The 27585-nt window shown below is 39.0% G+C and overlaps 1 protein-coding gene across 9 annotated transcripts; it reads right to left on the bottom strand.

Moving 5' to 3' along the window:
* Positions 1-241: 241 nt before the first annotated feature.
* SPDL1 (spindle apparatus coiled-coil protein 1) lies at positions 242-26813 on the bottom strand. Of its 9 annotated transcripts, none has more exons than XM_072873058.1 (15): positions 26149-26623; positions 25918-25996; positions 25568-25651; positions 24701-24748; positions 22692-22875; positions 20314-20490; positions 19805-20017; positions 19340-19489; positions 18579-18677; positions 17576-17686; positions 11284-11424; positions 9626-9732; positions 8477-8664; positions 7162-7507; positions 242-1118 (listed from the first exon to the last, which is right to left on the bottom strand). In XM_072873058.1, exons 5-15 carry the CDS (start codon positions 22848-22850, stop codon positions 971-973), a joined length of 1839 nt encoding a protein of 612 aa, XP_072729159.1. In that variant the 5' UTR covers positions 22851-22875; positions 24701-24748; positions 25568-25651; positions 25918-25996; positions 26149-26623; the 3' UTR covers positions 242-970. The 9 variants fall into 9 exon arrangements, with proteins under 9 accessions (XP_072729159.1, XP_072729160.1, XP_072729151.1 ...); XM_072873059.1 differs by having other exon boundaries at positions 19805-19999; positions 26149-26617; XM_072873050.1 differs by lacking the exon at positions 242-1118 and having other exon boundaries at positions 6942-7507; positions 19805-19999; positions 26149-26627.
* Positions 26814-27585: the final 772 nt, after the last annotated feature.

The following is a 27585-nucleotide window of genomic DNA, read 5'->3' as shown; positions in this document are numbered from 1 at the left end:
AGAGCTTTCATTTTAACTACCAAGTCTTTTAAAGTGGCTAACCCATTCACTAGAGGGAGCTTAAACCATAGTATGAGTCAAACAAAGTAATCTTAGACTTCCATATAAATGGGGGGGGGACACCAATGGAACTAGCTTAAATGTTCTCCTCAGAATTATTCTGTATGAAATGTCATCTAAGAGCTACAGAAACATAAGATTTGTCTCCTAAAAACAAGACGACACACAACACATGCATTACAACTTCTTAGCTTTTATTGAGTGGTACTTTTTTTTTTTTTAAAACAAAATCCTTTCTACAAAATACCTCACCTCTCAATCAAAAAACCTGACAGCTTTAGATAAATGTTTTATCTTAAATGCAACATAGACTACATTTTAGAAAGGAAGAGCAAGAAACGTTTATTTTAATTATTAATACAAATACAAGATTTAGAGAGTTTCAAAATAATACTATCCCACAAAATGCATACAAAGATTCACATGCACCTTTGCAGTCAGGTCAGTCTCAAAGTTGAACAATTATACATTGGGGGAAAAATGTTAAGAATTCTGAATCCAGGAATTGGAAGTAATTCAGGAGTGCATGACTTAGTTGAGCTCTGCATCAACATTGCCTAGTCTGTCTTGCTCAGGATTGACCCGTCTTATCATATAAGAAAACTTCTGTAGCAAGTAGTTATCTTTCAGATTAGCACTGTGCTTCAAACATAACAATTAACACATGTTTAGAGACTTAGCCAAGATTCAAGACAAGGAAACACTTCAGGTCATATTGCCAGGGAACTTAACAGGTGCCCTCTAGGAAGTTAAGATGTCAAAAGTGCAACTCTCATTAACGCAATCATACTCCTCATAGAACAAGACTCCTAAGTTAGGAGCCTGTACATTTGTGTGACATAAGTTTACTCAGTATTTCCTGCTGAAGCAGGACTCCAAATTGTTCAGGTTCCTTCCAGATGTGTAAGTTCTATTGCTGAGCACACTGGGTTTCAGAAGTTGGCTTAGAAGATACATACAACGTTGTATACTTTTTCTTTTGTGTTTTCTTATCTGTTGTGACTTTATTTTCTTTATCTTCTTTTTCCGTAGTTTCAAATCTGGATTCAGCTGTTAACCTATAGGCAAAGCAACCATTCTAAATACATATTTAGTTAATAAAACACAGGGCTAAAATAAGAGTAAGCAAAATCAACAAGCCAACTGGCATACAAGACCATCCATATGCAAAGACAGAGCAAGCAGTTTTTAAGAATGAGACTAAAATAAAGCATTTTTATATCAGTCCTATTCACATTTCATCACTTAAACTACAGCCTTCCCCCCAGCCTTATCTGCTGAAATATTTGGTAAAAAAAGGTTACTGAACATGTTAACTGGTTGGGATCAACCTTTAAAAAAATAAATACAAAAAAACAAAACCAAAAAACAGTGACTGTGCCATGCACATAAAGAAGATCAAGTCCACAAAAGCACATCTTTAAGTGAAAAGTCCCAGCAACATAATACAAATGTCAAGTCAAGTATTTTGCTTTAACACCACCAAAAAAAGGACTACACTTAAAGCAATATACTAGTTTCCAACCTAGTTCTGCACTACTACTGCCTTTATCTTAATGCCTGAATATCTGAAAAGAAATTGTTGGAAAAAAATTTTTTCAGGCTCTAAATTACATCATTTGTCCACTGACATGTTTTAATTCTGCTATGAATTTTAAACTGGAATACAACTGCCACATTGCTTTTAAAGAGGTAAGTTAAAAAGATTTAGACATCTGAGCACAATCAGATGTTTTGATTATTTAAGAATTACTTAATAAACATACAAATGTGTCATTAAAACAAATTGATAAATAGTGGTATTTACTCAAATCACCGACAACCAATTGACTATTACACATAATTATTTCCACAGCAAAACAATTATGGAAAATGAAGTTCCAAATTAAACATTGCTATATATACCAACACAAATTCTATGCTGATTCATCACCACATCTGTTAAAGCAATTCTCTAGTGACCTTGTGGATTTCTAGTGGTCTCAAGAGCCTCCCACAATGAGCAACCCACAATGATCTATGGCTGCTTTCAATGATGGTTTTACAAACAAGAATAGCTGCTACCCAGTGGTTAGAGAATTTATTTGCAGTATAGAGAGATAGAGCTGAAGATGGGGACTATGAAAAGAACTGTAACAAAAAGGTTTAAGGAAATTTAGCTACAAGATTTCCCCCCCCACCCCCAGTCTATCTTTACACACAAATATATCAAAGAAACTTTTCTTATCCATCGCAAGCAATCTGCGTATTATTTCCTATAAGCACTGTCTCAATAGACTGAAAAAAAGCACGCTTTGCTGTGCATCTCCCCTAGGTCAGCAATGTTTGCTCCACCATTTGCTTTGTATTAAGTCCACACCTGTAATTCTGATGGCTAACCATTTTTTGTCCATAGTCAGCTTTTTTCCCCCATAGTCAGCTTTTTCCCAGCTGCCCTCCATTTTAGGTGAGCTGCTACTTGTAAATAGCCAAATAATTATATGGTTACAACAATAACCAGTTATTCAGCGAAGCAGAAAGTGTATTCTTAGTAATCATCTCCTAGTTAGTGTTTAGTCTGCAGTTCAGGCTATGCTTCCCTAGCTGCTGTAATTTGGGATGGATAGCTTGTGTCTATGCATCCGTTCCTATGGTAGATTCTCTTCATTTGTCCCTCCACTCTTCTGTCTTAAAACCACCTCTGTCCAAGGCCACCAAAAACACGACTAGTGGCCAAAATTTCCAACAAGGATTCCCTATAAAAATAGAGAACAAAGCAAGAACTCAAACCAAGAGGCCAAAATAAAAACTGAATTGACTTAAAGTATGTTCCAAAGCAGCACAATTGGATTTATACAAAAGACTCCCCTTTTACAGTATTAGGTAATTCTGTTAGTGTATAGTGTAACAAATCTGGAAATCAAATTCCCATCAGAAACATCACATTTTTCATAAAAGTAAACAACTATCAGAATTCGTTATTTGAGGAGGAAAAAAAAAATCATCTTTTTATGCTTCAAATGCACACCAAAATGTTTATGCAAGTCAGCATAAAGCAAGCTTACTCACACTAGAACTACGTTAATAAATACCTGAAGTAATTTATCACAGGACTGGCACTGACTTGCGAAGATGAAATGAATGAGCCATTTCATGTTAGCAAGCTACACTTAAGTTAGTTACAGCTTTTATCTGGATCAGCAATAGATTGCCATGATTTGCTTCACTCATGAAAACCTTAGTTTACGGCAGTGAGGTACTCAGAAATGCGTGACGATTCAAGTAATTGAGTTTTAATGTGACAATGAACAGACAATCCAAGCAAATAAATTTTTCCTCTTTCATCCTTAGTGTCTTATAGTTGGCCTGCAAATGCTTCAGGACTGATTACTCTACAGCCTACAAGTTGTTAAACCATACTTTGATCACTATACTGAATTACATTTTTTTGAAAAATACATGTTTTACTAGTGTGTAATAGATCATGTCTACAGGCTGCTACATATAACAAGAGAAGGGACAAAATGAATGAGTTCATTTAACAGATTCCAAAGTTAACAGCTGAGCATCATGTTATGAAGTTAAGTCTCATGGAGTTAAAAAATCAGCCAGCCCCTTTTTAAATTCTTTTCTACCAACCTTCACGGTAATGAAGGAGCAGCAGAGACAAAGTGTTATGAACTAACTGCAACCCCCATCCCCCCTGTGCCCCTCGGTGAGGAGGAGGCAGAAGCTGGGAACGAAGGAGTGAAGCTGAGCCTGGGAAGAAGGGTTGGGGTGTAGGGGGAAGGTGATTGTCTTTCTTGCTATCCCACAACTTTTAATTATGAATGAATTAATCTTCCCGAAGTCAAGTCTGTTTTGCCCGTGACTAATTGATCCCTGTCTTTATCTCAAAACACAAGATTTTTCCATCTGATTTTCTCTCCAATCCTGTTGAAGAGGGGGAGTGAGAGCAGCTGGGTGGGCATCTGGCAGAAAGCCAAAGTTAACCCACCACAGTCCTGCTACCAAGCCAGCTCATAGACCACCCCTTATAGCATTGCCATATTTCATGACATGTTTGCACAAGGAAATTGATAGATCAGAAAGATGACAGTTAAACACTTCCACTTAAAAAAAAATAAAATGCTTGTGAAACTATGACATGATTCTATCAAGCTTTGACTTTGTAGACTCCAGAAACGAGATGTAACCTAAAATGTAACCCATTTACGGAAGATCAACTAGTCTGATTAGATGGAGCTTTACTTCCTGAGGACGAATGCCATGCCTACAATATTAGTTATCCAGATCTCCTGCTGAGCCAAATGGCTATAGGCATTCCCTGTTCCTGTTTAACAAAGTCCAAATGAGGTAGATTTGGTATATGTAATCCAACTAAATAATTTAAAAGAGCAAATAAGCTCTTAGGCACACAAGCCCTTCTTTCGATCAAACTAAAGCAAACCACCTCAAATCTAAATGCAAACTAAGTTGGGCAGCAAGGGCTGGAATTTGCCATTTTAGTTGCAGAAGTGAAAAAAAGCATTTCAATACAGAAGTGTATTTTTTTTATAGACCAGCTGGCCTAACAGAAGTTATCGCTACCTATAACCTTTGCCTTGCCTGAATTACAATAGTAATTAACTATTACAAATAATCACTTAAATATTTAAAGCTTTAGTCTCAACTACTATGTTCTCAACACTCACATACCATAACCTAATCAGTACCATCCCCTAATAAAGTATTCCAATGTTTACTTGCTTTAAACTTTTGTAAGTATATACACACGCACTGCAGATATATACATATGCTATTAGTTCAGAGTTACCTAGCTTTACCTTGCTAAATCACATTAGCAAGCAAGACTCTTCAAACAAGGAAATCTGTCACCCTTAAATACATACAGATCACTTCTGACCACTTCTTCATCACCTCCTAAGCCAAGATGACAAAGCTTTTCAAACACCATTTTCTAGAAGTGAAGTTTGCAATCCCTTCACAGTTACTATGGCTCTTTTCACTGCCACATTTCATGGACTAATAATGACAGAGCTAGAGTAATTACTGCACAAAAAACTACTCCAGTTACAAAAATAACCCCCAATGACCACAATAGCCTTTTCAGCCAGAACATCACATTTTACTGAACGCAACGTGAAACACTAACATTATCCACCATGAACATGCCAATTATTTTTTACTCCCCCAAACTCTCCTTTTCAGGTCCACATTCCTGCTCAAGTTGCCAATATTTTTTGTGCCTTTGTATTTAGCTGTATTCCTACGTAGGGTTTGGCCACATCCATCACAGAACAGTCCAGAGAATCTTTTAGTGTTTAGAAACCCAACCTCTTATACACTCAGATTTTATCATGACTTCCTATTTCATAATAAATAGTAACAGATCAGGTTTAAGTAAATCCTCAATGTTATCTTAACAACATCATTAACATGGGATTTCGTAGTTCATTAACACAATTGGGAACATGAACAGAACCTCCTGCCTGGATTTGCCTTTTACAGGTTCATACCACCATTGAAAACAACTTTAAAGCTTATAAGGAGTCTTGTAGCTTTTTTGTTGTTGTGTTGGTGGTTTTTATTTTTTTAAATCTACTGATGTTTTATTCCTTATTTGAACCAGCAGCAATGGGTGCAAGATTAGAACCCTCCCTCTGAACTATGACTTCATCTTCCTCTTCCACCTTTTCCATCCACTCTGTTTTCAAACATCAACCTCATAAAATAATTTCCTCTCCTCACCCCCTCTCTCTGGTAGGTTTGCCCCTTCAGTTCACATAAATTGTTTCCAACAACTTCCTGTTGGCAGACACTGCATCTTCCTTTCCAGAAGAAATATGAGAAAATAAGTTAAACTTTTCACACCCAGGTTACATGCTATCTGTTCTTTTATAATGTACAGAACACTGTCAAAACACAATACCATCACTAAATTATCCAGTCTTTCCTCTCAACTTTCACCACCCATGTTTGACCTCCCTGGTCTTTCCTCCTCAACAACAGTCCCTGCATATTTTAACATAGCTACTTACACTGCTATTTCTGCCATATTCTTTCCAGACTATTTCAGAAGATTGTTCCGTTTGGTTACTTTAAATCTGCTAATTGCATCCAATGCAACCTTGAATAATTGATCTGAAAGTCAAAATATCAATCCAATTACTTCTGAATGCCGTTAGTTTTGGATATACTGTACAGATATCCATGTGTTATGCCTTCCTCCATCTTTGAAGCTGCTGTTGCTCTAGATTCAATAAACTATTTTTACTAGCAGACATTAGCAAGTTGTAAGCTCAAAACATCTAGACTATCCCAGATTTTTTTCTTCTCCCCCCAAACACTCCAACATGTGTTTACTAAGATTATGAATATGAACAGAATACAAAAGCACCAGCTGGAAAAAAAAAAATTCAGCATTCCTTTCACCAAGATAAAAAAGTTGGAGCTAATTACTGTACTAAGTTACTTTACCATCTATCAAAAAATAACTTAATTTCTCAGTTCAGGGGAAAAACTTGATCTTAGTTTAGCAGTTGTGTTTCTAGTTATCATGCATCCAGATTATGGAAGTCAGTTGTCTGACAACACAAATAGCATAATTAATGGTCTATTGCCTGGTACAACGCAACTTTTGTTAACCCAATTCAGGTTAAGAATTGCTTAATTTAAATAATTTTTAGGCTTTTAGCTAAATCTGAAAGTTGATGAGTGCTGAAATTAGGTATGAAACTGAAGCATGATACCTATTGCCTTTGCTACTTTGATATGTAACACAGTTGTGTGTCAGCTTTGAAGGGACCAAGAAAACAGTCCTGTTTCTGAAGTTAGAGCAAACTAAGTGAACTGTCATGCTATCTGCACACCTTAAACATTTTCAAGTAATGGGAATTTCAAAGATTGTTACAGTTTCAAGAGTCTTTTTCATTAGTCACCATTTTAGTCTTTCTAAAAGGTTTTGAGAGGTTCAACGTAGGCAGCCGGAGCCGAGGAATTACACTGCATGCAACACTGAGAAAATAAATAAAGAAGTGGATAGCATAGTTCATGCAGCGAAAGAAAAGAGAAGCAGGTCTGTGATGATTGCCTTGACCATAGACAGAAGCTGACACTGACCTGGGGGCAGCTGAAGTCATGGAATTACTTCCACTTCTGCTATACAAAGTAAAGGCATCATGATTCTCATCTTTAGTTTTAACTCTCTTTCTTTCTCTTTCATGTTCAACTCCTGCTTGCATTGCTTGAACAGCTATATTTATTGGCGGTGCTTCAAGAGTGTGTTTTTTTGGAGAAGCATCACTTTGCTCCAAGTTCTTGGAAGTCATCTTTGTTTCTTCCTTACTTGGCAATTGAGTGAGAGCTGCTTCTTTTGCTGAAGTATTTTTGCTGTCCAAGTATTCACAAGTACTGTCCACTGGAATCTTCTCCCTCTTCTTTTTAATTTTAGTGCCTTTAAGTAATTCTAAGAAAAAAGGAATATACTTTTTGTACACAAGTGAAGCTGGAGTTAACTTGTCCATCAATATGGTCATAATAACACTAATAAAGAACATTTCACATGACTAAAGACCTTGGAATAATTCTTAATAGACAATTTACATCCCTTAAAGAATGTACTTTCATATAATCTGTTATCAGCAAGTAAGCATCCTGATAGAAGTTAGCTTCAAAGAGAGACAAAAGTCTCTTTCTCCCCATCCACTCTCCCTTTTTACCAAGGCTTTTAAAAGATGCTCTGAACTACATCAATATGCTCAATTATTTTATTTCCATTTTGGAGGCTGCTGAGGTAAGCTTCCAAAACTAAGATTTTCAATTTAAATCCTTTGGGTAGGCACAAGTACCAAAACCAATCCACCCATCTGGTTCCCCATTAATCTTCCTCCACGGGCTACAACTCCATTGTTTCTGCACATACCCAGGTATCAGCCATTTTTCAGGTGGACCTCTGTTGTCAAAACTTAATCCATATTAACTAGAGCTACTAAACAGTTTTTCCTCTAAATGCTTTGCACTTATTACAAAGCTTGTATCAGCTACCTGCATTCAGAAAGCTGCTACTTCTCATCAATAGAGAGATACTGCTACTATTATGAAAAGTACCTCCTGAGAATTTGTTCCCACCTACTTCACTATGGTTATCTAGCTATACTCTAGCTAGACAGATCTAGCTAGAACACTATAATTTGTACTCTTTAGTCTTCTGCAATTAATATTAGTATACATACTAAAGTAAGGTCCTTGAGCAAGGTAGGGCTGTACTATTTCAGTTCAGCAGTTTTTAGACCAGGTTATTATCAAAGAGGCAGCCATTTAAACATTAGTTTATAACTGGAACTAACCCAATGTCTTCCTGTTTAATGTCATTCCACTTGTGAAGGTTGAGAAGACCAGTTATTCTTTTTTTTCCATATTGAAATGTAGTATTTACCTTCAGGTTCGTATTTCATTTTTAGCTCATCCAGCATAACACGCAAGTTCATATTCTCACTCTGACAAGCTTGCAAATGCCTTTCATTTGTGAAGAGTTTCCTTTCAACTTCCAGAACCCTTTGGCTCTCATACAGAGCTTTCATCCTCTGCAAGGATAGTTCATTTTTCAAGGTTTCCATTTCCTTGCTAGGGTGGGAGAAAAATTATACAGTCACTCAGACTTTGTTGGTTTTCTGTTTGTTTGGGGTGTTGTTGTTGGGGTTTTTTGGGGGTTGGGCTTTTTTGTTTGTTTTTTTTTGTTTTTTTAAGTAAAGCAGCAGATACAGAGTCAACTAACCATTCAGCGACTTCACATAAAATTTGTATTTATACACTAGTAGGAAATGAAAAAGACCTCTTTCAGTAGAATGAAAGTTCTCACTTGAACTTGACACAGAGTAGTGAGTTTAGTTACCAGAGATATAATGCTCGTTAAAAACAAAGCTATATGCTGAACACCACACACATGCATATGTAACTGGTTCATGCCAGTTTCTCATAATAGCAACAACAGTGAGGTGACAGACTTCTCTGGAATTCCCACAGCAGACTATTGCCTCCTGCTGGAAGTGCAATACTTTCACCTGAGGGCTTAAAAACAGTCCTGAGGCCAAACACTATGGACTTTCTAATTAATAGATATGGAATTCACTAGCCAAAGAACACATCTCAAATAGTTGAATAAAACATTTCAAGTGTTATTATCTGGCTCTTTTTAGAAGAGAAATAAATATATAGAGCCTATAGACTTTAAAAAGCTTCATACCGCTCCCTTACAGGTTAATTTTTAATTATTTTTTTTTTAAAGTTGTCAACTATCTTGTATCTAGGAGTATTAACAACATTTCTAGAAGAAAGCAACAATAATATAAAATAGTTCTGCTCCTATATTTTGCAACAATAAGTAAAATGACAAACAAAACAACTCTTAGTCCTATAATGAACATAGGATGGTTCCACAGTATTAGGAAATGAGACATCAAGCATATCTGCACATACAGTCAGTGGACTACATACAGACAACCAGTAACAAGAAAAGGGAGAAGTAGCAGCTAGAAGATAACCAGACTACAACCAACTTCTATGCCTCAGACCATTAAGTACTTACTTTGAGTTGTCAAGTTTCATTTGCAGTAAATCTGCATAGTAACCATCTTCAGACTCTCCTTTGGAGCTACTACTAGCTCTGGATTCTTCCATATTCTCATACAAAGTCTGATAAAGAAAAAATGTCAGGTTGTCAAATAGTGACCTTTCAGAAGCACATTAGCTTAGTCCTTCGGTGAATTTTTCCATGTGTTTCTATAAAGAAGCCTCATCACAGGGGCATTTAAACATACAAGAGATCTCAGCTGCTCAGAGTACTTCCTCATTTGTTACAAAAGTCAAATAAATAGCACTGAAACAGTTCTCTCATTCACGGGGGGAAAAAAAAAAAAAGCAAGTTCTCAGCTCCAGAAGGTTTTCAAACAGCATTGCAAAACAGTCATCTTCGTTTTTACTTCAAAATACAGGATATTTAGTTAACCCACAGGGAATTTGTTTCAGCCTTTATTTCTAGGTTTCAGCAGCTGGACCCCAAAGGTAAGGAATACAAGACATGTTAATCAATAGCCAAAATCTCAAAATCAATTAAATATTCTACATGAGAAAGTTAGTTCATAGTAAAGATGCCATAAATGCAATAAACTTTCTATAAAATACATCAGTAACATGTGAAACACTGGGGTTTTTGCTTTGTGTTTTTTTCTGAACAAGTAGTACTCAGATTTAATACTGTCCCACCAATCTCATACGCTTCTGTCAGTCACTGACTACAGGTACTTTTGACGGTTATTTGAATCAATTATTTAATTTCCTGACACTACTTATTTATGATATAGAGACAAAAATAAATACTGATCAAGCTTATACACAACAAAACTGGTAAAGCAATCAAGCTGTCTCAATTGCTTACTAAAAGGGGTTAAGCCTAGCTTTGTGCCACTTGGGTTAAATGCACAATAGAGGACACTATCCTGGAAAGCATAATCCTAATGCATAAGCTAAGAAACTTAAGTTTACATTCCAAAGCTGTGATAAGAAAGGGCCAATCAAGTCCATAAGTATGTAAGAAAGGCTAAGTTTTTCACTCTATATAAACACAAACACCAGTAACATTACAATAGCACACACAGGTGTTCTCATATATTTCTCACTTTCCAAAATATTGACAAGATGCTATCAAGTTGCATAAGATGACTGAAGAAATTGCTTTACAAGAATGATTAAGCAATTCAGTTTTTCTAGAAAAGAGCATGCTTCAACTGCAAAGTTAAGACACATTAAGGAAATAAATATCCAAGAAATCCAGTGTAGCTGAGAGACTAAAAAGTGACAAAGCCTAAGTACACACAATAAAAAAGTGAAATGGTTATGTCTTCCAAGAGAAAAATTAGATGCCATAGCTCAGTGAACTTTGACCAAGTAGTTGAATTTAAACACTACAGGTAACTATGTAAAATATGAAGGTGCTACACACAGGAACCCAGAAAACATTGTTTCTCCAAACCAGGGGTTGGGTGGTATAGAATTTTCTGCTTCTCTGAACTTCAGAAGTATGTGTTCTCCAGCTGTAAAATAGAACCTTCATCAAATAAAGGTATGAGTAGCCTTTGGATCCCTTTTCAAACCTGAGCATGGACTTCAGATAGTTTTTATAATTCTTCTTATTCTCATGTTTTAGATTCCAATTATAACTTTCCCACTTAATTACAGACCACATACCTTAAATTTTTCTAGCTGCCTCACTTTCATAAGAAGATCTTCTATCTCACCATTCTTTTGTTCTAACATTGACTGTAAGCGTTCCAGCTGCTCAAATTCTGCCTGAGAGCCTTTCATCTGTAACAGTGTAGCCATTTGCAGCTGGAAAAAAGGAAAAAAAGAAATCCTTACAACAAATACTGGGTTTAAGTGACTGAAAATCTCAGCCTCTTACCCAGAACAGTTAGGGTACTCAAGCCTTGTAATTCTAATCCTGAATATAGAAGCGCACTTGGATGCTTAAACTCAATAGTTTTCACAACATAGTCTTCACAGTTACCATCCTAGGTTGACACTAACAATCTTTAGGACAGCTGAAAACTTACTGAACAGAGTAGTCCTGAGGTGTCATATCTATTACCCCCTACTGCTGTTCAGTAGGGGGACTATTACCCCCTACTGCTCTTCTACATCGGGGGTGACGACGCTGCAACACGAAGTCCTAGGGCAATCAAAAGAGACTTCAGGGCCTTGGGACGGCTAGTAAGGGACTCTGGAGCACAGGTTATTTTCTCCTCTCTCCTTCCAGTTGTGGGCAGCGACACTAGGAGGAACAGAGATACCCAATCTATCAACTCACGGCTCCGCAGCTGGTGTCATCGCCATGGATTTGGTTTTTTTGACAACAGGATGGCCTACACAGCACCGGGTTTGCTGGCGTCTGATGGGATTCATCTTTCTCAAAGGGGAAAGAGAATCTTTGCTCAGGAACTTGCGGGGCTCATCGACAGAGCTTTAAACTAGACTCGAAGGGGGAGGGGGATATCATCAGACTTGCCTGAGGGAAGCTGAGGGACGACGTGCCACGGTTAGAGGGAGCGGGTGCCAGCGAGGGCACTCAGCCTGTGTCTCCGAGATGTGCGGGGTACGCTGGGGCACAGCTGAAGTCAAACAGAGTTGAGCTAGGGGATACTGAGGCAACAGGAGCCAAGAGGGAAATGCCAGTGAAACGCCTCAAAGCACACAAGGGGTGTTCTTCTATGAAGGAGACATGGACGACAGCCCAGCTGAAGTGCCTCTACACCAATGCACGCAGCATGGGCAACAAGCAGGAGGAGTTGGAAGCCATTGTACATCAGGAAAACTATGATATGGTTGCCATCACGGAAACGTAGTAGGATGACTCGCACAACTGGAGTGCGGCGATGGATGGCTATAAACTCTTCAGGAGGGATAGGCGAGGCAGGAGAGGTGGTGGGGTAGCCCTGTATGTCAGGGAGTGTCTGGATAGTTTAGAGCTTGATGATGGTGATGATAGGGTGGAGTGTCTATGGGTGAGAATCAGGGGGAAGGCCAACAAGGCAGATATTGTGGTGGGAGTCTGTTACAGACCACCCAACCAGGATGAGGAGACTGACAAACTATTCTATAAGCATCTGGGAGAAGCCTCACGATCACTAGCCCTTATTCTTGTGGGGGACTTCAACCTACCAGATGTCTGCTGGAAATACAATTCAGCAGAGAATAAACAGTCTAGGAGGTTCCTGGAGTGTGTGGCAGATAACTTCCTGACACAGCTGGTGAGCGAGCCAACTAGGGAAGGTGCCCCGCTGGACCCCTTGTTCACGAACAGAGAAGGACTTGTGAGCCATGTGATGGTTGGAGGCCGTCTTGGGCAGAGTGATCACGCAATGATAGAGTTTTTGATACGTGGAGAAGCGGCGAGGGGGGGTCAGCAAAACTGCTACCTTAGACTTCCGGAGGGCAGACTTCGGCCTGTTTAGGAGACTGGTCGACAGAGTCCCCTGGGAGGCAGCCCTAAAGGGCAAAGGAGTCCAGGAAGGCTGGACATTCTTTAAGGAGGAAGTCCTAAAGGCACAAGAGCAGGCTGTCCCCAGGTGCCGAAAGACGAGCCGGCAGGGAAGAAGACCGGCCTGGCTGACTAGAGAGCTCTGGCTCGAACTCAGGAAAAAGAGAAGAGTCTATGACCTCTGGAAGAAGGGGCAGGCAAGTCAAGAGGATTACAAAGGTGTAGCGAGGCTGTGCAGGGAGAAAATTAGAAGGGCCAAAGCTGAGCTAGAGCTCAATCTGGATGCTGCTGTAAAAGACAACAAAAATACTTCTTCAAATACATTAGCAGCAAAAGGAGAGCTAAGGAGAATCTCCAGCCCCTAGTAGATGGGGGAGGGAACCCAGTGACCAAGGATGAGGAAAAGGCTGAGGTACTTAGTGCCTTCTTTGCCTCAGTCTTTAATAGCAGGGCCAATTTTTCTCTGAGTACCCAGCCCCTGGAGTTGGAAGATAGGGACGGGGACCAGAATGGAGCCCCCATAATCCAGGGAGCAATGGTTAGTGACCTGCTGTACCACTTAGACACTCACAAGTCTATGGGGCCTAATGAGATCCACCCGAGAGTACTGGAGGAACTGGCAGATGTGCTCACCAAGCCCCTTTCCATCATTTACCAGCAGTCCTGGCTAACCAGGGAGGTCCCAGCTGACTGGAGATTAGCAAATGTGACACCCATCTTCAAGAAGGGCTGGAAGGAGGACCCGGGGAACTACAGGCCTGTCAGCCTGACCTCAGTGCCAGGGAAGCTGATGGAGCAGATCATCCTGAGTGCCATCGCATGGCATGTAGAGAATAACCAAGGGATAAAGCCCAGCCAGCATGGGTTCAGGAAAGGCAGGTCCTGCTTGACCAACCTGATCTCCTTCTATGACAAGGTGACCCACCTAGTGGATGAGGGGAAGGCTGTGGATGTTGTCTATCTAGACTTCAGTAAAGCCTTTGACAGTTTCCCACAGCATTCTCCTGGAGAAACTGGCTGCTCATGGCTTGGACGGGTGTACTCTTCACTGGGTAAAGAACTGGCTGGATGGCCAGGCCCAAAGAGTTGTGGTGAATGGAGTTTACTCCAGTGGGCGGCCGGTCACAAGCGGTGTTCCCCAGGGCTCTGTGTTGGGGCCAGTTCTGTTTAATATCTTGATCAATGATCTGGACAAAGGGATCGAGTGCACCCTCAGTAAGTTTGCAGACGACACCAAGTTGTACAGGAATGTTGATCTGCTTGAGGGTAGGAAGGCTCTACAGAGAGACCTGGACAGGCTGGATCCATGGGCCAAGGCCAATTGTATGGGGTTCAACAAGGCCAAGTGCAAGGTCCTGCATTTGGGTCACAACAACCCCATGCAATGCTACAGGCTTGGGGAAGGGTGGCTGGAAAGCTGCCTGGCAGAAAAGGACCTGGGGGTGTTGGTTGACAGCCACCTGAATATGAGCCAGCAGTGTGCCCAGGTGGCCAATAAAGCCAATGGCATCCTGGCTTGTATCAAAAATAGTGTGGCCAGCAGGACTAGGGAGTTGATCGTGCCCCTGTACTCAGCACTGGTGAGGCCGCACCTCAAATACTGTGTTCAGGTTTGGGCCCCCCACTACAAGAGAGACACTGGGGTGCTGGAGCGTGTCCAGAGAAGGGCAACGAAGCTGGTGAAGGGTCTAGAGCAGAAGTCTTATGAGGAGCGGCTGAGGGAACTGGGGTTGTTTAGCCTGGAGAAAAGGAGGCTGAGGGGAGACCTTATTGCTCTCTACAACTACCTGAAAGGAGGTTGTAGAGAGGTGGGGGTCGGTCTCTTCTCCAAGGTAAGAAGTGATTAGGACGAGAGGAAATGGCCTCAAGTTGCACCAGGGGAGGGTTAGACTGGATATTAGGAAATTTTACTTCACTGAAAGGGTTATCAAGCATTGGAACAGGCTGCCCAGGGAAGTGGTGGAGTCACCATCCCTGGAGGTATTTAAAAGAAGTTTGGATGAGGTGCTTAGGGACATGGTGTAGTGGTGGTCTTGGTAGTGTTAGGTTTACAGTTGGACTTAATGATCTTAAAGGTCTTTTCCAACCTATACAATTCTGTGATTGTGATCTTTCTCCGTATTGACTAAGGAACCTATAAATACACTGTTAAGGACACACACAACATTTCATGTTCAAACCATAAACACCAAGTCAGCTAGAACCAAACTACAGTCCAGGCTTGTTTATCATGTATCTATTGAGAACTTCTCACTTGGGAAAACACACCCTAGTTCACTAAGTTTAAAAATCCTTTTTTTGCAGTTCCAATTCTGAGGCACAGATAACACGAAGTTTGCCTTCTGTAATATTAATCCAAGAATTTCAGCTTCTTCTACTCTTTCAGCGGAACTCATCCTTTCAAGCAAAGGAACACCCTTTGTCATTGCAAAAAGGATAAATTTATCAAGGAAGAGTCTTGCATTTATAGCAGATTTTTCTGCTGCTGTTAACATAATAATATCATAATACGAGGGCCTTAACACATTCAGTTAGAAGTGATACATCAGACATTTAAACAACTGGAGAAACAATATGAAGTGCAATAATGGAAAGACTTAACAGGGTGTTGGTGATAACTGTAGCATTTTTACCAGCCTAGTCAGTATGGATAAGGTAACACTGTAGGACACTTGGAGAAATCACAGGGAAAGGATCAACCAAAACAAATTAGACTACAGATTAACAGAGAAAGCGAGAGAAGAGCATTTACCCTACAGAATCTCCTACGTCAAGCAAAGGATATTGACGATTCTGTACACAAACTAGAGCTAAAGGAAGATTCAATCATCTCCTCCTCATAGCTTCTACAGAACACAAGGGAAGCAAAATTTTAACCCCCATTGGCTGACTAAAACTATCCTTCCATTTCCCAAGCATGTATGCAACACCCAGCCTTTTCCCCTTTCACTTAAAAGCCCACTTGCTAACTGTCAGAATTGCAAATTGCAGTTGATCTACATAAAAACAAAGAACAGAAACATTAAGAAACTGGAAGGGATACTGTGGGCTTTACCAGACATGGTAAAACTTTCACAGAAGTACTGCTTACATTAAGTTCAGGAGTCAGATCTTCAGAATTCATCAGTAAATATCACATTCAGACATTCTGACAACTAAAGCTACAACAACAGTTAACTATACTGCTGGAATCAGCTGCTGAATGAAGAGATCAGTTAACTATAGATGAGCTTTTAACACACATCATTGCAAAGCAACACAAAGCAGAGATGATCCCAACAGGGATCTAACATGGTAGCTTAAGCAAAACAGCTGTCGTAACAAACTACTTATCTCCAATATTGATATTAGAAGAAGTTTTATGGGGACAAATGAGTACAAATTGAAATTCCAAATAAAAACCATTTAGTAGAACAGTGATACCAATTTGCCTCAGTTCCTGGTGAAAATCTTCAGTATTAGGAATGTTTCTTATACCATTCAATCAGTATGACTGACTTACTCTCACATTACAGGGAGAAAATTTCTTAAGAAACTGATCCTATTCAATCATTTTACTCAAATCTTTATCTTTTATTAAAATCTGACCTTGAAAGCTAATTCCTTTGCTGCATCAGTAGTTCTTTTCTGGTCCTTTAAGAATGTTGTTTCAATTATTTTCAACCTACTTCTCCACAAAGGCTAGGTAACACAAACCTCTATCTTCAGTGTTAACTCATTATCATCACTCTTGATGTTTAAGCATTCTCCTCCAACTGCATGATCAAGGTATTTGATCAAAATCAAAGGATCCACTCTCGTGTTGGAAAAATCAGAAGACCAACATGAAAACAGTTGGCAGTTTTGCAGTATTCCCCTTTACATTATCTTGTAAATCAGCTTCTGCCAACTAGTTCTCAACAGTATTAACCAACAGGCTCCCATCCTATGGAAGTTAGTCTAAATGAAAGTTATTACTTATTCTTGCACTAAAGATAAGAAAGCAAGAAAAATATGGACAACCATAAAAAACAAGAAAGCAACGGGGGGGGGGGGGCAGGGGGAACAGACACACATGATCAGAGGACACACTACAAGCCTGTCCTTTTCTTTACATTTGTTCCTGACAATTAAAGTTAATACACAAACAAATGATTCAAGTAGTAGGAGAATTAGATAAGAAAAAGCATTTGTCAAGACAAACTGAATGCTATTTTGACTGATGTGAGTTGTGTTTTACTTTTATCCATTTAACAACTACTGCCAAAGTAAGCAAACACTGTGTCTTGAGCATAACTTGGAGTTCTAGGATAAAGTAGTAACACTAGTAGCAATAGAAAAATGCTAGTGTACCATAAAAGTCAAATAGCACAATGAAATCTCACTTGTTTTTTTTCTCCCACTTCCCTCCCCCCAGACTACTGTATCATATTTTAAAGATTATCAAATCCCCTAGCCTGTGTACTAAAGCATTGCCTTATCAGACCCCAAGGAAACCCTGGAGTATTACAATAATGGTCATACCTTCATTCTTTGCAATTGTTCTCTAGTGAATGCATGCTGTTTTTGTAGTGACTGATATTTTATTTTCACACTGATCAGCTGTCGTTCCATTTCTGCCCTACGGTCCTCCACCTACAGAACATTGTTAACAATTATTACTATGAAAATTGTAACACTTGTTGTCACTTGGATGATGAGTTTTACAAGGAGATGTTACCTAGCAATTGATGTTGGTTTTGCAAATACTGATTTCCCAGCAACAGTACTTGAAAATATGTGCTATTGTCATTACCTCTGAGATAAAAGTAAGTAGACAGTGCTACAGCAACTGAAGCCCAATCAGTGAAGTGCAACAGATTTTTCTGTTGTTCCTTTTATATCAAAATAAAGTAACATTTCATATGCTTTGGTGTTGCTGTAGATTAGTTTTGTCCGTTGGCATCAGAACAAATAGTTTAAGAAAAAAAAAAAAAATGAACTGTGTACCAATTCAACCCATTCCCTGGGTGTTGTCAGAAAACAAAATAACTTCCTATGCATTTAACAGCAGCTGAACTCTTATTCAAAAACTAACTCAAAAACCATCCCAAATGCTCAAACATCCCGCCATTTTCAGCATGTTTTTAAAAGGCAGCATTTAACAGCATCTTTTAGTATTTCACATACTAGCCTTCTGCATTAAAGAAGGCTTACCAGCTGAACAAAACTACTTAGAGCTAAGAGCTGCAGACAGAACTGTCATGAACTCTCAGTCCCATCTTCTATCTTGATAGCCAGGTAACTTTAAGTGATTCCATTAAGTTTACTAACTCCCCAACTTCAGAGTGTGCATAAAAATTGCTTTCCATAGGTCAGTTCCTAGACAGTTCAACACAAATAATATTTGAGGAATAGAAATTCATGCTGGCCAGATCAGGTACTGATACTAAGATTTTCAATGCAATATAAGAAAAAAAAAAACAACAACTATGAAGTATTTCTTCTCTCCTCTGTATATTCTCAGGTATCTGTGGCATAATCGTACCTCAGCAAAGAGAGAATTGCCTTTACTTGTAGGGTCCAAAGATTGCTGCATTGCATGATCCAGCTGAACCTGAAGCTCTTGATTAGCTTCACGAGCTTTCTAGATTAAAGCAAAGAGGATATTAGTCATTTAAGCATCTGATGTACTGCATATATGAATTTAATCAGATAGTTTTCCCTCTTTTTCATTTCCTATGCCTTTAACACAGATTATCTTGTACTGCAGTACTGAACTATGCATACAGTCCCAGTTAGTAAAAGACAATCAATTTTGTTTCACTAAAAGGCTTAATACTACACTTGCTCTTCAGGACAAGAGCACAACTAAAACCTTTAAAGGAAAACTTTCATATTTATCAATTAGATTAATGGTATTGAGACTGTTAGCCTTGCTGTCCTATTTAGTCACAAATCCTCTACTCACCAGTACAAAATTTTCCAAGGCATTCAGTAAAAACTTGAAATAAAAATGAGAATTGTATCAGTGATCTGTGAGAAGGCCCTGTTATGAGGCAGGATGCTGCAATGCAAAGGATCTCCACACAGGGCCTTCCACAAAAACATGCCAATATAGAGAGTATTTAGCAACAGGCAATACCAAACATAACTAGCCAATACCCTTTTTTTTCCTCCTCTGCCTTCTCTTTCTCCCTTCCTCCTCAGAACTCCTCTCTCAAAACTCTGATTTCACTGAAAAGCTAGCACCACAACCTGTAGAATTCAGGGATTATCTACCATTGTTAAAAAAAATTAAGAGAATACCTCTAATGCATTACAGTAAGAAACAACTTCTTTTTCCCTCTCCTCTTTTTCTCCCTGTAGACGCTCCAGCTGATTACGTAAGTTACTGTTTATGAGTTCTAATTGTTCTTTACTGTACTGCAGTTCATTCAGCTTTTCTTCAACATTGGCCTAAACAAAAAATAAAAAAACCCCACACGAGTATGAAGTAAAGAGTTTATAAAACAATTTGAACAAAAGCAGGCCCATGTGAACCAAAACAGGTTTGTTAGTAGTAACTACTTTTAATATAAAATATTATCTTGAAGAGGAGGTTGTATTAAAGTCAAGTTATTAAGGCTATTATTTTTTCTGTGCATATTTTCTTAATAGTAAACCAAACATAAGGCAGCAATATACAACAAAGCTTCTACAAATGAAACGAGCAAAAGCACAGAATTTTATCTTCAAGTAGCCTACATTCCTAATTAAGTACTAGTCACACACCTTCACACTTTCTAGTTCAGTGAGTTCTATCTGAAGATTGAGCATTTCTGAAGACATGGTTTCATGTACACGTTCAGACATCATATGTAGTTCTTCTGATTTGGCAGCAATTATTTCCTTCTGATGATCCACTTTGTGTCTTAATTGTTTCTCCGAGAGTCGGGTTTCATCTAGTTCTGCTTTCAGGTTCTCCAACTTAAAGACAGTTGAAAACTAAGCAGTACCATTTTATAATAAATTCTTGAAAAGCACAGTAATTTTGAGACTGTTCTAATTACAGAAAGTGTCTTAGAAATACAACTTAAGAGTAAATTTTTAAAAATAAGCTTTGAAATTTAATGTAATTCACAATGTACCTATGCAGATGTTTGTTAAAAACCAACCAAACAAGCTCCTACACATTAAAACTATTTTAGATTTGTTTTGGTAGTAAGTGTGCAATTACGAGTTAAATACATATACTTTAAAATGCTATTAGCAACATTTTAGCTGTATATTAGTTGCCAAACCTTGTTTTTAAGGTCACTAATTTCTTGTCCATAGACTCTGGCAAGCTGTTCTTTCTGTTTATCCAGTTGCATGTTTTGCTGTTGCTTAAGGGAATCACATTCAAAACTCAAGCTTTCCAACATTCGATTCTTCAGTTCAATTTCTCTCTGAAGAGAGTATTTCTCTTGTTCATATTTCTGAAAGAAATAACATACTAATAAATCTAGATGTAATATTGATAAATGCTTGCGGAACAACGTACTAAATACAGGCTCGGAACCAAGACACTAAATGCCTACAGATTGCAGCTCATCCTGCCTTTTGTTGAAGTCCAATTAGGGAATTGTCATACCCATTTGGTTTTTTTGTTTGGTTTTGTGGGTTTTTTTGTTTTTGTTTTTAAAAAAAAAGAGGGCTCTGAAATTTTATTAGCTATTTGGTTGTGTAATCTTCTCTTCTTCATGGAAATTGTGTATTTCTTTGCACCCAACATGAAGGGTGTGTGACCCTTTTCTGCAAGTGTAACAAAGAAATTTAGTGAGAGCTTACATGGCCTATCTCCATGGAACACAATTATGTTAAAAATTGTTACAGTCCATCAAGTGTTCCCCTACTGCAGAACAGCTGGGTTCAATGTTTTGTAAAGACATTTAAATTGTCTACTGTTTTATAATAAATCTCATCAACCCTTCCAGACTGAAGAATGACTTTTTAATCTGCTTCTCTCTATGCCTGATTGTATATGTTTGCTAATTATAAAGGGCAGCTTCATTTTACTCTTCCATTCAGGTAGCAATTAAGGAAAAGAAAAAAATAAAAAAGGAGAATCTTGGAAGCAGAAAAGGTAAATACCAAAACCAAATCAGTCTAAAGATGCAGGATTTTTTTTTTTTTTTAATAAACTAACTCTTAAAACACAAACTAGAATTAAAAAAAGGAACAAACAAAGCTAAAAGCTGTCAGGGATGAAATTGACCTCTGTAGCCCAGACACCAGCTTATCAAGGACAGGCTTAGCTCTCAAATACACAGGACGAGTTTTAAAGATAAAGGCAACGAACGGAAAAGGTTGGGGAGTGCACTGCTGACCAGACTCAAGAAAGGCAAAAATCTACCATGATATGTTTACACAGACTTTTACAGAAGTGTACACAGATTTTTCTGAAAGACTCTCATGCCTGCTGTTAAAACTTACACTTGTGCTCACACTAATTACTTTGGCTCTCAGATTCCAAAGAGAACCACAGATTCAAAAGCTCAAAAGAATCTGTTGGATAACTATGGTTCCCACACAGGATGTTATTCTACCATATGAAAACACACAGATTCCAAAGGCAGAGGGAAGGAATTAAGTTACTAATTGATCTGGTTCACACAAGCTTCGCTCATAACTTTGCTCCAGCCTGTAACATAGGATTACAACCTGTAAGTGCAGCTTCACAACACAGTAGCTACCATCTCAGGCTGTCTGCAGAAAAGGATGATCCTGCCCTGCCTTATCACTTGTGCTTTCCAGCTGCCTCTCTTGCACTAAGCTTACTAACAGCAAACCGATCAATCTAAGTTACTAGGGTTCATTCAGAATAGCTGGGTGCTACAACTCTCCAGCTGGTGAAAAAAACAACCAAAACAAAAAAACAACACAAAAAAAACACTAAAGAAAAAACTACAACAAACCCACAAACATTTTAGCTCTATCACAAGAGAAAGGATAGATGCACAACCAGAAACAGACTAAGTGAAGAGACATGGTGTATCTGAAGCATGGGCTGACTGAAAACAAACAAACAAAAATTAAAGTGTTTATGAAAGGTAGAAGGGATTTTCCTGATTGGAATTTTCTTGCACAATTACTAAGAAAACTGGTTGACTAACTAATACCTCTATATTTCAACACTACACTACTCTCTTTTCTGAGCTGTAAAGAAACGTACTAATACAATCAGAATCTCTTGGTATTTATAAAATTTGAAAGCTTCACTACAGAAGAAATCAGCTTTACAGCCTTGCTGCTAGCGTTCTTTCTACACCTTTAAGTGATACAAAGCTTGAAGGGAGCGCGTAAAATTAATTAATTGATAAACATACCCAAAACACATGCTCTAAAACAACTTTACTTTAGCACTCGGTATTCATTTTACATTAAAGGCAATTAATCATACACAGTATTGAACAATTGATGCATAATTAGCTATGAAACCCTGCCCCAGTTAGGTAAAATGGTACTCAATATCTTAAGAGCAGAGATAAAAAGCCCTCTCTACAAATACTTAAACTAAAAAGGTTTATTAAAATTAATCTAGACTCTAAAAGGCACTTAACACACCTGTGACACTCAAAATAGTTAAAGTAAAACAAAGTTCTTGACTGCTTTTTTTACGCAAAGTTTAAAACGTCACCTCAGTTTTCTCAGTCAATTCACGGCGTGTTTGATCCAACTGATTTTGAACTTCACTTTGGGACTCCAATAAATGCAAGCCATATTGCGCTGCCTTTCTTCGCTCATTCTCTGCTTCCTTGAGTTGGTGTCTAAGACTTAAAATGGTCTCTGTCTCCATTTTTCTTCCTTTTGTTACTTCAACACTGCAAACACAGAAAGTAAGTTACAGCAGTTAATCTGAAAGAAGTTATTGGATTTCCATTCTTAATCAGGATACAAGGATATATTTTTGCATTAATACAAAACAAAAAAAAGATAGTTCATGAACAAAGTGCTGTGAACAGTAAGATAGCAGCTATTTCTCCATAAATTTGGTTAACATCTTATTCCTGACTATGTCTTAAGTAATAGATGCAGCAAAACAACTGTGTACCCAGCCTGGTTTCCTAGCACACTAGAACCAGAGTTAATCTAGTATATAGCTATCTTGCCATATGCAAGAGAAGGCTAGGAAATAACCTTGTAAAAACAGTTTTATGCATATGGCTGACAATATTTTCTGTGGTATTATAAATAAAGCCACACTAACTATAGCATTACTTGTGTACACAAATAACACTTAAGATTCATGTAAGCAGCTGTATTAGCAGGATAGTTTACTCCTAATAACATTATGTGGGATATAGAAACAGATAAAGGTAGTTGAAGGAAAGAGTCAAAAATAGAAACCCTGTTAAAATATATGGAATTTTAACACAGGGATTTTTATTTAAGTGCCTAATGGAATCTTTCATGACTGTTTTCCACTTTAAACAAAGCACTGCAGGTAGCCTACTTGTTAATAACCAAGTCTTTGTCACATGTTTCAGAAAATTCATCCCTGTCTATCTTCGTATCATAATAGAAAACACAAGTAAAGGTGAATTCTGCAAAAAGTTAGTAAAAATAAATCCAAAAAACCAAAATATTTAAAAAAATAAAAATCAAGTCAAACTAACACCATAAGCTTGTATGACTGTTTGCTCCCAAATCTACTAAATTAGCACACTGCAAAAAAATCCTATTAAGACAGAAATTGCTAAGCAATTCAGGCTTCTGAACAACGTAAGCCAAGACTTGTTTCAGAAAGTATGCAGTAACAATGATACACAAATACAAAAGTCTACAGTTGAATTTTTGAAGCCAGGGTTCATAATTTTTACATAATTTCAAGATTAAAGTAATTCTTCATTGAAGATCTTATTCTGTGCTTTTTCTTTTTATGTAAACAATGTAGTTGTTGCTGTTTCTTACTGGCACATATTATCCTTATGAATGTTAGCAAGATGCTGGTCTTAATCAAGAGCAAATGTCACAGCTCAACACAGGAGAGATTATTTTTAAGAGTCATTATTGTAATGTAATGCCTTCACTTTTTTTTTTCTCCTAACTTTTATTCAACATGGGTGACTCTACTAGGAGTTCCTATAAAAGGAACTTCCTATAAAAGAAAAAAAATAACTTTAACATGCAAAAGTGCGTCATGCCAAAACTGTGCTAATTGCTTTCAGAGATACATGATAGAAATTATCAAACTCTGTTTTTCACATTTTCCATCACTTGTTGTTATTCAAGTTTAACACATACAAAGAGACTTTATCCAGCCGGGCTCTGAAACTTCATTTTTCCACATCTAACCATTGCAATGCTTGAAATACAAGTTTTGCACACTTCTAAAATAAGCCAGTGAAACACAGGAATTCTGCATACCTATAACTAAGAATCAAAAATATTATTATTACTGCAAGGGCATGTACACTGGGTACAATACTGAAATATTTAACAACGAGATATAGTAATACAAGCATATAGGCATCACTCCTGGTGTGCGTTTGCATTACTAAAGGGGATGAATTAATCCTTATTCACTTCATAAACAGAATTTTTAAAATAGCTTTATTTTCTGATCAAACAACAGTATAGAGGCAATATAGCAATTTGATTGCTCCTAGCTTACTAAATTAAATTTGAGTAACATTTTTAACTCACCTTCAGAAGTCCATTTAAGTCCTTCTTGACCTTATTCTCGTACTCTACCTTTAAAAGAAAAAAAAGAAAGGCAACAGTTGTCTAGTCCAGATGAGTATAAGCTGCCATCATAGCACAGTCCTTCATAGCAGTCCATTTCTGAAAAAGCTTAACGCCTGTGGCCATCTCATGAAAATGCAGATCACAAACTAAAATCCCATAGAAATGCAAATCTCATTCAAATCTCAGTTGAGGCAGCTGTCAGATAGTTTAGAAACAGCCAGATCAGGCAATGTTGCCAAAAGACAGATGCTTTGCAATTGACCTGTGGGGCAACTAAACAGGCTACACCCAGGGTCACCTTCTTCTAAGCACACATATAATTTTTAAAGGTCATTTGGGGATTTTGTCTTGCTCCCTCCTACTTCTTCAGTCTCTTTTGCATGCTCTCCTCCAGTTTCACATACAAGATCTTTGAACTCTTAATAAATAATTTACTGGATAATATTAGAAGAGATCTTAGGCTTTTCTTTGATTTTATAGCTAAAGTATAGAGGAAAAGAAAAATAGTTTTCCTATTCACAAGTTCCTTGCTAACTATTAGGGAAAACATCAAGTATAGCTTTCAGAGCACAGACATCCTCAACTTTTCATTACCAATTTTGGATTAATTTCATCAGACAAGTCCAGGCAGCTTTGTTCATAAACCTGTATTGTTATATAGGAAAGTAGTTGCCTGCAATTTAATATTATGCATGAGGTTAAGTAAACTACCCTGAAAATAACATTTTAAGATACATTAAATAGGTAGTAAGGGGAGCAGGTAGGAGGTGAAATAACAGAAATCAGTCTCCATTTATTCTACAGATAGTTACAAGAGTTACTCACTTTTGGCTAATTATCTTCAAACATTTTATGACAGATTCTGTACTGAGGGCTCCAGACGTTGATTATTCAACCATTTAAGTACTCCTTGATGAAAATAATAGGGTAGGAGATAAAAAGGCAGTCTCCTAGCATGCAAACTTTCTTCTCCCACTCTATAACTGTTCTTCTAGTTAAACTGCTATTCCCAAGGGTCATATGCAACAGCCGTCTATGATCTGAAGTACCTATATTCAGAAGTGCCTACACAGTTTTCTGATCACTAACATAATTAGCAAGATAGTTTCTCTCCCTTAAGCTAGGTATTCCCCTTAGAATTCACTTAAGTTACGTAAACAAGTCTGTTTCTTCACCTATCAAGTTGCACGCTCAAGCTGAAATATTTTCAGGGCTAATCACCTTCCACAAAACACGTTCTTGGGTGGATTAAGCCTTGCAGAAAAAAGAAAAAAAAAAAAAATCAGACTAGAGCCTGATCTTTCAGTCACTACAAAGTACTCAGCAAACCAGCCACTGACTCTGTTAGCACTTCGCTTAAACAGTGTAGTGCAACGTTATACCTATCCTTTAATTCAGGACATTACCCTTTTGCAGTTCAGGACGGTCATTCCGTGGTATTCTCCACTCACTGCTTGCACACCTTCCTGACCCACTTCAAACCAAATCGAGCAAACGACTCGCCCCAGCACGAGGTTCTTAGCAAGAGTCTCATTAAGACGCTATGCATGGATACAGGCGACGACTTACAGTCGGTTTTGTCTTCCGCAGGAAAACACCCCCTACCCGTAGCATAACCCTAACGGGCAAGAAGGGCGGAGGGGGAGAGGGTGCCCCCCTGCGTCCCTTGACGCAGTATCTCCAGGGGCCGTAGGAGAGAAGAGCCTTTCCCACTTGAGGCAACAGGGGAAGGCACTGGCAGCGCGACCCCGGCGAAGGGAAGGGCCTGAAGGCCACAGAGTCCCAGACACAGCGGCACGAACGGAGGGGAGGGAGACAGGAGCTCTCCTCCACCCTCCCCGAGCCCCTCGACCCCACAGCCCCGCCGCTTGAGAGCGCCCTTCTGCAGACAAGGAGCAGCAAAGAGACAGCAACAGCCCCACAGAGAAGGAAGCCCCCCCTCGCATCTCGCTCCTCCGTCCCTCACAGCAACGGCCCGCCGCCACCCCCCGCAGCTCACTACCTCAGCCCGGCGCCGCTCCCGCAGTTCAAACTCGACACCGCCCCAAATCTCGCGAGACAAGCAGCTGCCACCACGCACCTTCCTTTCCCCTACCCGCCCCTTTTCCGCTTATCGCCACACCAGCGCGCGCGTGCGCGGCGCGGTCACCCCTCGGAGTAGAACAGCGCATGCTCCTGGGCGCGGAGGGGGTGTGTCCCAGCCGAGCGGGAAGGGGTTGTGTGGATAAGTGTCAGAGGACGGCATCTTATGCAGCCACCGTCGCCCTGCGCCTCTCGTACGTGTTAAAGAACCGTTGCTCCTTTAAGCTTGGTATGGTATGGAGTAGGTATGCAGGTGATGGCGGTGTGGAAGGGTGTTTGCATAGAGACTGTGGGAAATGTTCTGAAAATAAAGGGAAGGCAATAAAGTTAGCGTCTCAGTTCTAGTTCTCCGGCCGTACCTAGCCAGAGTACAGCAAACTGGAGGTGCAAAGGATATGCTTGGCTCCAGAGCCACCCGCACTGTCACCTTGCTCAAAGAAAGCACACAGACTAAGTGATGCGAGTCAAAGCGTACGGAGTGCTATGTATTATCTAGGAAACCTGCAAAGTAGAGGGGCAGTCCGCTCCTCCCACGCAGTATTCTACAGGAGACTTTTTGGTTTTGACAGCAGAACGCCTTAAGTATCTGGTTTATCCCACTACCCACTTTCCTCATCAAGGAAACCCCCTTCTTCAGCAGGGACTGCTGAGGCTGCCTGCACCTGAGGAAATGTCACCATCTTCTTATTCAACCAAAGCTTTCCTTAGATTCTACACTGCTTACCATCCAAACTTCAAGAGCTACACAGCAGGTTAAAGTC

Source organism: Ciconia boyciana, chromosome 9 (genome assembly GCF_034638445.1).
Source record: "Ciconia boyciana chromosome 9, ASM3463844v1, whole genome shotgun sequence".
In the NCBI taxonomy this organism is placed as follows: domain Eukaryota; kingdom Metazoa; phylum Chordata; class Aves; order Ciconiiformes; family Ciconiidae; genus Ciconia; species Ciconia boyciana.
The sequence above is the reverse complement of the archived record's forward strand: the minus strand, read 5'-3'. Positions and strand labels throughout refer to the sequence as shown.

Coding starts and splice junctions, on each gene's coding strand:
- SPDL1 (XM_072873056.1), bottom strand. CDS start 22,850: ATGGAGACAGAGACCATTTTAAGTCTTAGACACCAACTCAAGGAAGCA. Junction 17,687..18,578: donor GCAATTCTCTCTTTGCTGAG/GTACGATTATGC, acceptor AATGTTCTGTAG/GTGGAGGACCGTAGGGCAGA. Junction 7,508..8,476: donor AATGAAATACGAACCTGAAG/GTAAATACTACA, acceptor CTTTTTTCTTAG/AATTACTTAAAGGCACTAAA.